This window comes from Peromyscus eremicus, chromosome 20, assembly GCF_949786415.1.
Source record: "Peromyscus eremicus chromosome 20, PerEre_H2_v1, whole genome shotgun sequence".
Lineage (NCBI taxonomy): Eukaryota > Metazoa > Chordata > Mammalia > Rodentia > Cricetidae > Peromyscus > Peromyscus eremicus.
The window spans coordinates 25782038-25794075 of NC_081436.1; the positions used below are offsets into that span (position 1 = coordinate 25782038).

General features: G+C 42.2%; 1 protein-coding gene across 24 annotated transcripts in view; it reads left to right on the forward strand.

Annotated features, from left to right (window-relative positions):
* The window catches only part of Rbfox2 (RNA binding fox-1 homolog 2), a 247547-nt gene that overhangs the window by 200501 nt on the left and 35008 nt on the right, over window positions 1-12038 (forward strand). For 15 of the 24 annotated variants that reach the window (XM_059247129.1, XM_059247134.1, XM_059247133.1 and 12 more), the window contains 2 exons: window positions 8850-8996; window positions 11943-11996. In XM_059247129.1, coding sequence (XP_059103112.1) covers window positions 8850-8996; window positions 11943-11996 — 201 coding nt within the window. The remainder of the gene's footprint in view (window positions 1-8849; window positions 8997-11942; window positions 11997-12038) is intronic. The other 9 variants (XM_059247130.1, XM_059247132.1, XM_059247139.1 and 6 more) reach the window with 1 other exon arrangement.

Genomic DNA, 12038 nt, shown 5'->3' on the forward strand with positions numbered 1-12038 from the left:
TGCTTTCTTAGGACACCCAGGACCACCTGCCTAGGTTGGCATCACCCACAGTGAGCTGAGCCCTCCCACATCAATCAGCAATCGGGCAAATGCCCCTGGGGAGGCACTTCCTCAGTTGAGGTTCCCTCTTCCCAATGACTCTAGATTGTGTCAAGTTGATATAAAACTAATTTCAAGACCAACCAGTATAGCTCCATCTGCTTTTCTCTCTTTATTATTATTCGGTCTAGGTTGGGGAACACTTGTTACTTTCCTACTAGACTTCTATTTCATTTTCAAGTTTAATCTGGATCTCAACAAAAAATGAAATTCTGTTCATTTTTCTCCAGTCCTTTCCCCCTCTTTTGTCGTTAAATTTAATAATTTCTGTTTTCAGCTGATTCATTCTTTGTTGAGCCATCTCAGATCTGCATTGCTCTCAATCTAGTAAATTTACTTGTTATTTCACTTTTTAAATCTGGAGTTGCCATTATTCTGCATATCTCTATATATAGATTTCTTACTTGTCATAATGTCTTCCTGTAATTCCTTAGCTGTATTTGTATTTGCTCCATTGGCATCATCTCAATCCAGCATCTGGGCCTGGGTCCATTTCTGGTTACTGCTCTTTTTTGTATGTTGTTTTTGTTTTTGTGTTTGCTGCTCATGTTTTTAATCTGAGTCATGCTTTGCACTTTCCTGCTTTCTGTAAGTAGTGACTCTCTTTCATTTGTTTTCTGAGAGAGTGCCTATGCACATGTGCTCTAAGTGGTTTGCCTACACTGGAACCGCATTGCCAAGACACTGGTGTTGCTGTTCTCTTTCTCTCCCCCTTCCCAGCTAGAAGGCAGATGCTGCTGAAACACCTGCAGCTTTAGAGAATCCAATTCATCCTGTGAGCTGCCTGCCTATTAGGAGATACATTCAGAGTTCAGCCAGCTCATGCTCAAGTCTGCCTTGGGTTTTCTTTCTGTTGTTTCTATTTTCTCTTCCCTCCCTCCTCCTTACCTGTGTGCTTTTGCACCCTCCGAGGAAAAGGAGAGTTTATCTAGCCTTTCTGTAGTTCTCTTTTTCCTGGGATCTCCCTTTCAGCTATCTGGCTGGTTCACTACTCATCCCTGTCAGAGCACAGCTTCAAGCTCAAACTGTGTGCTGTTAGATTCTTACCGATTGGCCACTTGTTGCTGACCGCATCCTGAGGTTTCTCGTTCTCCTCCCACGTTTGTAGGAGGTGGGGAGTCCATTGCTTAGAGATGAAGTAGAGCAGGAAAACTTAGACCCAATGTTTATTCCACTAAACTTTTACCATCTGCTATGGATCTCATAAAATAGCCTAGCAGTTTGTATGGCCAATTAAATCCAAGAGGCAGATAGGAAGCAAATTAATTAATCATAACCCAAGTTTGCATAGCACCTTTCAGTTTAAAATGCTTCTTCAAACATTTTATTGTGGCTTGTAAAATAACCCAAGTGGGCAGTTCTAGATCTGTGCCTCTATCACTGTGTCACTCGGATTCCGCTGCTCAGACCTAGCGGAAATAGATTGTGTGCACATTTATTAATCTTCTTGGGCTGTGAGCATCTTGTCACTCAGCCCGTGCAGATGCTGTCATTACCAGAAAGCCTTCCTGACTTTCTGAAGCTTCTAGAAGAAAAAGTTCTGTCGTGTTCATCTGCATTCCATAACTTCTCACAGTGCCTAGCATTTGAGGATAAAACAGGTATAGATATACTCAAGAGGGAGCGGCTGGGTTTCCCTGGTAGATGTCGTAAGTGATCTGTCCCTTGTATTATCAGCAGTAGGAAGTCAAGCCTGCATAGATAGTGATACAAAGGACTAAAAAAGTCACATCTCAGTTAGGAGTTGGAGAGAAGGACTCAAAATGACTACATCAAAACATGGATTTCCCTTTGGACAAAGGTCAAGGGGTTTGATGAAGGCCTGTGGGAGAAAAACCATTTGAGCATGAATTGATAAGAGCTTTTGAACCCTGGGATGAGAATCAGGGACTTCGTTGGAAGTTTTAAGCAAGGAAATGAAGTGAGTAAAATATGCTTCTAGAACATGGTCTGTTGCAGCATAGGCAGCAGGGATGCCAGAGCTCGAGTGAAAGTGCCCACCTCCACAGTGAGTCACTGGTGTGGTTCTTACTAGGGCTCATAACGGCTATGTAGAGAAAGTGAGTTTAAGAGAAATACTGCAGGTGGGAGTCCAGAATTGGACAGATGACTGAAGTGAAATAAGTAGACAAGTAGCTGGCCATATAGTGATTGAGTACAGGGTATTTGGTTTCACTTCCCTTCTCTGTGTGATGAAGCTACTAGTCACCTGAGCTGGAGTCACCTGAGCTGGAGTACAGTGAGAATAAACTAGAAATGCACAAACCTGTGACAGAATTGCTGTGAACACGTCATCTCATTCTGGTGATGTCACAGGTTAACCAGGACTTTGCATATGATAGCTAGGCAAGTGCTTGCCTCGGAGTTACATCCCCAGCCCTGGGATTTTTGAGGCAAAGTTCGCTTTGTATCCCAGACAGGCCTTCAATTACAGACTCTCCTGCCTTATCCTCCTGAGTCCTGGGATTGCAGTGGGACTGCACCTGGCCAGCTGTTCTGAGTGCAGCTTTTGCTTGTGTTGGATTGGATACTCCTGTCTTGTTGGAGAGAAAGGACTTTTCACTCAAAGATGAGAACTGAGCATTGAATTCTAGAGTTTTTATTTTTAGAATGAATTTTAGAAATTAATGTTAACATCAGGCTAGAAATTTGGCCTGCTTTTAAGATGCTAGCTTGTTTTGACGGTCATTTGGTCCCTTGCTATGCGTTGGTAAAAGCAGTAGCAGTTAGGGCTGCCTCCTAGAGAAGAGAGGAGCCCAGTTCCCATACGTGCAGGTAATGAATTCTTTCTTCTAAGGACGGTGGGCTTAAATAAACAAAGCATTCGAAGTAGTTGAGTGGGAAAATTAAATCTACTGAATTATAGTTTTCTTGAGAGCCCAATGCCTGCCCTTTTAAAAAATAAAACACTTTTAATGAGAGAGGGCTTACTGGTGTAATTCAGCTTCAGTGACTGATTGGCAGTAAGGTTTTAGTCTTCCCTCTTTCTGATGGTCCCCAAGCTGTGAGGGTGGAAGATGTGATACAGATAATCCCATTTGTGACTTAGTACTCTACTGACTCTCTGTTGCGCTTGACCGGTGTGCACTTCCCTTCACTTCCATCTAGTGCATAAAGAGACTTCTGATGAGGTCTGAGAGCTGCTCTAACCGATGGGTATCAACGTATAAATTTAGAGAGCCGTTTGATACCATGTGTGTTTGGCCAAGTACTAATAGTAGGTTTCTCCCTGGACCTGTGAGCTCCCCACCCTTGAATTCTTGGTTGGATTCACAGTACCAGGCATGCATGTCCTCCTGGTCAGGAAGTGCTGGTCACCCCATAACATCTGTGCCACTGTTGCACCCATGGGCAGAGTGTGCGATGCCAGCCCTTAGTGTAGTCATGGAGTTGACATCTGAGGAAGACCGTTGAAGACTTGTTCCTCCCAGCAACCTGCATAACACCTGAAGAAGACTCTTTTGTCTTAGAAGATGACATTTCTATGTGTGTTAATTGCCTCTGAAAACGTTATAGTAGGACAGGATATGGGGTAAGTGATAGCAATACCCTGACTCTGGAGGCCTAGGCAATGAAGTGTGTTGTCTGTGTCTTCTTTGTTTTAATTTATTTTATTATTTTATGGGTATAAGTGTTTGCCTGCATGTGTGTCTGTGCACCATATGTGTGCCTGGTGCCCATGGAGGCCAGAAGAGGGTGTCAATCCCCTGGAACTAGACTTGCAGGCAATTGTGAGCCACCATGTGAGTGCCGGGAATTGAACCCTGGAAAAGCAGCCAGTGCTCTTAAGTACTGAGCCAACTCTCCAGCTCCTGTGTCTTATGTTTTAATAAATAAGTATAAAATGTAATTTAAAAAAAACCTAGAAATTTTAATATAAATAAAGCATTGAATAAGGATTATTATTCTAGTTTATTTTCTGTTTCCGTGGTAAATGCCTTGCCAAAAAAACTATTTGGGAAAAAGATTGTATTAAGAGAGAAGTGAATGTATGCATGCTCACTTGCTTGTACTCAGCTCAATTTCTTCACTTTTCTACAGTTCAGGACCCTACCCAGGGAATGATGTCACTCATACCTGGCTGGCCGAGTCTTCCCAGGTCTTTTAACTTAAGACCACACCCCCTTCCAGGTGATTCTAGGTTGTATCAAGTTGACAGCGTTAACCATCGCAGATAAAAACACGTTTTATGTAGCTGTATGGTGCTTATGTTTTTGAAGCTAAGTGTTATTACAAGAGTTTTAAAAGTAGTTGACCCTGGTGACACATGTTTTTATTCCAGTTCTTGGAAGATGGAGGCAACAGGGTCAGGAACTCCAGGCAGCTTCTGCTATTAGCAGTTCTCAACCTTTGGTTCACTACCCCTTTGGAGGTCGAACGACCCTTTCATGGGGGTCACCTAAGACCATCTGTGTATTAGATATTTATATTACGATTCATGACAGTAGCAAAATTACAGTTAGGAAGTAGCAATGAAAATTTTGGGGTCACCATAACATAAGGAACAGTATTAAAGGGTCACAGCATTAGAAAGGTTGAGAACCACTTTGCTACATGATACTCTGTCTCTTTAATTTAAAAAAAATATATAAAATAAATAAATATAGAATTTTATTTTAAAAGTTTATATTAAAGTTATATAATAAAAGTATAAAAATAAATAATAAATATAAATTATTTTTAAGTAAAAAAATTAATAAAATAGCAGGAGGTCTCTGAGTTCCAGGCTAGCCAAGGCTACATAGCAAGAACCTTGTCTCAGTCACCATCAACTATGATTCATTATTGAAAACATTATAATGTGTTTTGTGTACCCTGATGTGATGAGTGTGGTAGGGCAGTGGCAGCCTGGGTCTTCGTGTGTGCTTACACTCATCATGAACTTAGACAGACATTTTCCAGTCCTGTAGACACCTTTCACATGTGCCCTGCGCAGGTGTCCACAGTTTAACCTTTGGGGTCTTGTTCGTTTGTTTTTTGAGACAGTTTTACTGTGTGACCCAGTCTGGGTTTGAATTTGCAGCAGTGCCCCTCACTCAGCCTCCCAAGGGCAAGGATTGCAGGTATGATCTAGCACACCCTGCTCATTTGTTTGAAAGTCTGTTGACTTCTGACACTTGAGGATTTTTTTTATTATTGACACTAGCATTTTAATGACATTTTATTTGTTTACCAGTATGTGGTAGGAGTGCATGCATGTGTGCCACAGCATGTGTTCATGTGGAAATCTCAGGACAACCAGGGGAATTGGGCTCTTTCCCTCCATCATGTGGGTCCCAGGAATTGAAGTCAGCTTGCTGGCTCTGGAGTGCCTCTGCTTTCTGAACCAGCTCATTTTTATCTGTCTTTGTTTAGTTCTGTGTGCATTGACAGTAGTAATTTGTGCATGTTCATGTATGTGTAGGTGTGTGATGTGCATACATGTGTGTGCATATGTGCTTGTAGAAGCCAGAAGACAGTCTTGGCTATTGTTCCTCATGAGCCAGCCACTTTAGGGTTTTGTTTTTGAGGGTTTTTCATTGGCCTGGAACTTCCCAAGTCGGTGAGGGTAACTGATCAGCAAGCCCCAGGGATCCACTTCTCTCTGCCTCTGCAGCTTTGGGATTACAAGTGTGTGCCACAGCACCCAACTTTTCATGTGGATTCTGGGGGTGCAACTCAAGTCCTTGTGTTTGCAAAGCGAGTACATACTCAACTGATCCATTTCCCCACCTCATTTTCAGTTTTTATACTATATTTATACTGTACCTTTTCTCTATGAAGACATTATGTTAAGAACTTCCCAAAAATGTTCAGTACAGTAACATACTATGCAAATTTGTAGACTGGCAGTAATCAACTATACATTATAGCAGTGGTTGAAACCCCTTTGGGAGTTGAACAACCCTTTCACAGGGGTCGAGTATCAGATATCCTGCATATCAGGATTATGATTCATGATTCATAAGAGTAGCAAAATTACAGTATGAAGTAGCAACAAAAATAATTTTATAGTTGGGGTCACCACAACTTGAGGAGCTGTATTAAAGGGTTGAAGCATTAGGAAGGTTGAAAACCACTGCTCTTTAGCCTAAGTATACAGTAGGCTGTTACATCTAGCTTTGAGTAAGCATATGCTGTGATGTTTACACAGCAATGAAATTGCCCAACACTTTACGTGCCTGTCATTAGGGATTTTGGGATGTACTTAGAAGAGTTTTCCAATGGAATCAATGGTGATTAGCAAATATGGTGGGAAGGGGCACTCAAGTGTTAATACAGTAAAATGTAGAGTGGTGGGGCACACCTTTAATCCCAGGACTCAGGAGGCAGAGGCAGGTAGATCTCTGTGAGCTCCAAGCCAACCTGGTCTACTGAGTGAGTTCCAGGATAGCCAGGGCTACACAGAGACACCCTGTCTCAAAAAAACTTAATTAATTAATTAATTAATTAATAACCAAATAAATAATAAAAACTGCCTCATCATCAGCAAACCAACATTTTTTACCATTTACAAATAATGTTACAAAATCACACATGGGTGAACTAGCCACACAAATTACTTGGTTGTCCAGTAATCAGTAGCTTAACAAATAGCATGAGGAGTTTATTGACATTGCCCTTAGCCTTGTAGAGACTGCTGCTTGTCAGGCTGAGGGTGTAGCTCAGTGGTCCAGTGCTAGCCGAGTTAGTGTATGTGTGGCCCTGGGGCCCATCACCAGCAAGAAACCACAGCTTGTCGACTTAGGGTATTTTATCCAAGAAGATAATCCGCAGTTTACTGAGAGGACTGTCAAGTACTTCTCTCCCTTTCCTAGCAGTCTCTATGGGTCAGAACAATGCATTACAACAGAATGAATGCATGTGTTATAAGAGATCACTAATAGTTAACTGAATTTTGTTTTGGAAAATAGTTAATTTTTCATAAAAATGTTACTTTAACAGACAGTAGGCATGTGACTTCTATGTAATCTGCCTGTTTTAAAATATTTCTCATAATGGTAAATAATAACGAATATAAATCCACAGGATAAGAAACCCTATGTGCTCTGTAATGTAAAGTTGAAAGGGACCAGGCGTGTGTTGCAGTCCTTATAATCTCAGACCCCAAGAGACATGTGCAGGAGAATCAAGTTTGAGACCAGCCTTGACTGCACAACTAGACTCATCTCTAAAGAAAAAATTAAAGAGTAGAAATAAGAATGTACATTGAAACCTTTTGTATTGGTGGTGAAAGGTGGCTCATGCTTAGGGTTATAGCATGGTATTCTGAGAACAGTGTATTTGGTGTGAACATGAGAAGAGAGAACCTCAATTAAGAAAATGCCTCCATAAGATCAGGCCTGTGAAGTATTTTCTTAATTCGCTACTGATGTGGGAGGGCCCAGTCCATTGTGGTCCTTCTCACGTTAGTGAGAGGGCTGGTGGTCCTGGGTTCTAAAAGGAAGCAGGCTGAGAAAGTCATGGGGAGCAAGTCTGTAAGCAGCACCCCTCCATGGTCTCTGTATCAGTTCCTGCCTCCAGGATCCTGTCCTGCTTGAGTTCCTGCCCTCTGCTTTTGATGATGAACTGTTCTATCAAGGTTCTCAACCATCTGCTGACCTCTGGCTGCTTCAGTCTCTTCCTTTGTCATGCTAATAGTAATGCCTGCCTCCAGGGCCTAGCTATAAAGAAACAGTACCTGAGAGCCTGTTCTGTGTGGGCTGGAGAGATGGCTCAGAGGTTAAGAGCACTGGCTGCTCTTCCAAAGGTTCTGAATTCAATTCCTAGCAATCACATGGTGGCTCACAACCATCTGTAGTGAGATCTGGTGCCCTCTTCTGAACTGCAGGTACACATGCAGGCAGAACACTGTATACATAATAAATAAATAAATCTTTGAAAAAAAAGAGCGCTGGCTGCTCTTGCAGATGACTCTCTCCATTCCTAGCATCCATATAGTGGCTCACAGCAGTCTGTAACTCCACCTCCAGGGGATCCAGCATCCTTGCCTGGCTTCCATAGCACTCCACACCCCACACCCTGTGCATACACTCATAAGACACAACAAGATTTCAAAGAAAAGGATGCTCATACTCTGTCACCATGAACACAGAAAGACCAGTGTGATATCTAATAACTAGGGCCCCATAAAGCCTTGGAGTGGAAATGTAACCTGCATTTAGGACACAGATAAGGGTCCCCTAATACCAGAGTCACTTGGAATTGAATCAGGGAGAGGTGAGAATAAAGATGAATTCAAGACAAGAAGCTACCTCAGTTTTTAAGCAAACTGACTGTCATCACTAGGTTTTCTGCCTTCATAAGTAATAGCAATGCCAACTCTGAAAGCAGTAAGAAGACTCGAATGTTAAAATACTGCCTATTGGTTTCCTTGAGAGTCTGAGACGATGGCACTACAGAGGCAGTGACCTCTACAACCAAGCACAAGGGGTGCTTTGTTTTCAAAACAGAGAGATCTCCAAAATAGAAGGCTCTACTCAGGGCCTGAGAAGAGAAGGGCTATTTTTACATCTCCATGTGGGCTTCAGCAAACCACAGAGGGTTCTGTGCCTGTGCTCCCATTTTGCTAATGGACTAAAAATAATCAAAAGACCCAAATTTTGTTTGTAGACTAGAAGCATTTTGAGCATCAATGACACCTTGGGCTTTTTCTTCTTTAAAAAGGACAGTAACAAGTATGTTTTTCCACTGTTTGACTTCATTTCACATCATTCTTAGGAAATAATTACTGGTTTTGTGATGTTCATTGCATTTACTTATTTCTTTAGCAGACAGAAGGTGGAGCACAGACAGACGGACAACAGTCACAGACACAAAGTAGTGAAAATTCAGAGAGTAAATCCACCCCCAAGCGACTACATGTCTCTAATATTCCCTTCCGCTTCCGGGACCCTGACCTCCGGCAGATGTTTGGGGTAAGTCTCTAATACCTTTTTATGGATTTAATTAAAACAATTTAATCCACCAGAGGTGTTATTAGGACTTTAGGGTAAAACTATAAGGAAGTTAAGAAAGAGCCTTAATAAATCACTGTTGTCTGGACACCTTTTCCTGTCACCTTTCCTGCCCTAGACATAGTGTTACAGGTTGTCACACAGACACAGAAGCTGCATGCAGCTGTTATCTAGGATGAGACCTTCAGTGCCCAAACCCCTAAGATAGCCCCCCTCCCTTCTCACACACCAATGTAAGTGAACATGTCAGTAATAGTCTTGGTTTCACTAAAAGAGCAAACGTGCACAATCCTCTATGGCACGATTCCTAAAGCTCTGGGTGCATTAGAATCCTCTGAGGAGCATAAAAATGCTGTACACCCAGGTGTGATGGAGTTCACTTAGGCTGCAGTTTGGACTTGTGCACTCTAAAAGGTCCTCAAGAGATTCTATGTAGTGCTCCGTGTAGCAACATGTTCATTTTCCTGACACATTACTGCTTCTGCCCTCGCTGCCTCTTCATTCCCTGTTCAGGATGCATTAGTTCTAGTCTCTACCTTTGCACTGTCCCAGGACATCTGCAGTGTAGATAATACAGGTTTACAGGTGGCTCATCTAAATGGAGCAAGTATGGAATGGCATTTTAAAGAGCCCAGGATAAAATTCTAGTTACTTAGGACCTTGGGAAATTCATGTAATCTCTCTTTTGACCTTGAAGTTTATATCTAAAAATGGAGTAGGAATCTGTAACTTGAGTGTTAGAAGTAAATGAAGTACTATCAGTATTTCCAGGGCTTTGTTTTCAGTCCCTTCTCATACTCAGTAATCTCAGGGCCAGCGTCTAAAACAAGGGACACTATTTTCCCACCTCTGATGAGTTCCTTCAACTGTTCACTTCTTCCCCAAGTCACCATCACAAAACAAAAGTATAATAGTACAAAGGCATGTTGTTGAAGGTGAGTGGCTGCTAATGTTTTCTGAGCCTATGTGTTGCTGTCTGTTTTATTTTGGCTGCTGTTAACTTGACCTAGGACAGAAAATAGTCAATAGTTCCCTAAACATTTCCTAAGGACATCTGACTTTGTCAGAACAGATGCCCTACTATGGCTTGGCTGTGCTACTTCATGGTGACAAGGCATGGGAGCCAAATTCTGTCACAGCTAACCACCTGGATATATTTTTGCCACCAAAGAAAAGGTTGGAGTTGAGGTGTAATGACATTCTTGAAGTACTTAAAGAGCTTTGCCACACATCATAGTGACAGCTGTTTTCCGTCTTTAGAGAAAAGAGAGCAGTGAAAATAGAAAGGACAGTTACAGGACTTAGTTCACATGGAAGAAGGCACGTCCTAAGAGGATGAATTGTGTGGTCTCCTCTGACCATCAGAGTCAGTGCAGAGCCTTGACCTTGGATGCTGAGGATGGCAGGCTTTGGCATCTGCTGTTGGTGTTTCCTCTTGTGTCAGAAGGAGGGTGACCTTGCAAGAGCTACCTAGGTCCTTTAGTGATTTCTCAAAATGGTTCATACCTAATCCTAAAGCATAAAGTAGAAAAAAAGTTTTTCTTTACAAAGGACATCTAGGTGTCTCTTTTCTTCCATGTGGGTGATGCCTGTCGTTAGAACAATAACACTGAGAAAGAGCAGGGATTCCATGCTGCATTCAGTTAGCCCTGTGACCTTCCACCACAGCTGCTTTAGCTCCATTCTTCTTGACCATAAAAAGAGGGCAGACCTTGCTCCAAAAAGTTGTTATGAATGGGCTTGGAAAGTGCCCTGCTGTTAGAGTACTTGCTGCTGTTGCAGAGGTCCAGAGTGCAGTTCCCAGCTCCACATGGTGGGTCACAACCACCTGTGACTCCAGGCCCAGGAGTTCCAACACTGTCTTCTGGCCCTCGTGGACACCCACACAGATATGTGCATGCATGTGCACACACAAACACAAATAACAAAACTTTGGTATAAAAAGGGATGTTTTAAGGGCTTTTTCCCCAACCCCAGCTAGTTCAGTTTGAAATTCAAATGAAGCAGATAGTGGGGACAAGTCAAGTGCAGTGCTGCCTGGGAGGCCCTGTGGCCTCCTCTCACTCCGGCTTGGTTTAGCAGGTTGTCCCCTTAGCACCTCTCAAGTGACCAGGTGTAAACCCTAGATAGGTGTGGGGGGGCTTCGCTTCATAAGATAGAGTTTTGTGGCTCTGTATCTTGTAGCTCTGAGATGGTATTTAAATAATTATTGAACAAATTGTTACTTAAAAATATTCCTGATATTTTGTTACAAAACTATTAAAATGGCAAATAAATGGAATCATCCTTTATGTCAACAATGTTTTAAGTATGACAGAACATTATGTTACCTATAGAGACTGTAACAAATACATATGTATTGGGGTCAGTCATTGATGACAGTTTCAAAAGACAAAAGCAGTATGTGGCGTTCATCTGGGGTTGTGTCTGTATGCCTGCGGAAAAGCACAGAAAGCCATGTGGTCTAAAATGGAAGAAGGTCTGTGGTTGGTCTCTTGTTTCCTTTTTCCTTTTTGTTTATATTATCTCATTTTTGTACCATTTTTAAGGGAGGTGGGGTGGTAGCAAACTGCCCTCAACAGTGTATTGATTCTGCTTGAGATTTAACTTTTTAAATTGGGACATTAAAAAATGAAGGCAATAGTTAGAAAAAGATCCAGGCCTTGGCCACGTGGTTGCGGTAGGGCAGCTCTTTAAAGTGTTCGGTTGGTGACTCCACACATGGACAGGGATGCACCTGAGTGAATAGAGGAACCACTGGCCCTTCATGTCGGATTTGCTGACCCTCGGGAACATGCAGCTTAAGTGAACACTAGTTCAAGAAGAAAAGCTGACTCCTTTAGAGGGAAGGCTGGTGTCTAGACAAAGGTTGACCTTAAGTAAATGCTTTTGTTTTTGTCTCTGCAGCAGTTTGGCAAAATCCTAGATGTGGAAATAATCTTTAATGAGCGCGGCTCCAAGGTAAGCCCTGTGTTGGTATCTGGTGCTCAGCTTCCTCTGACT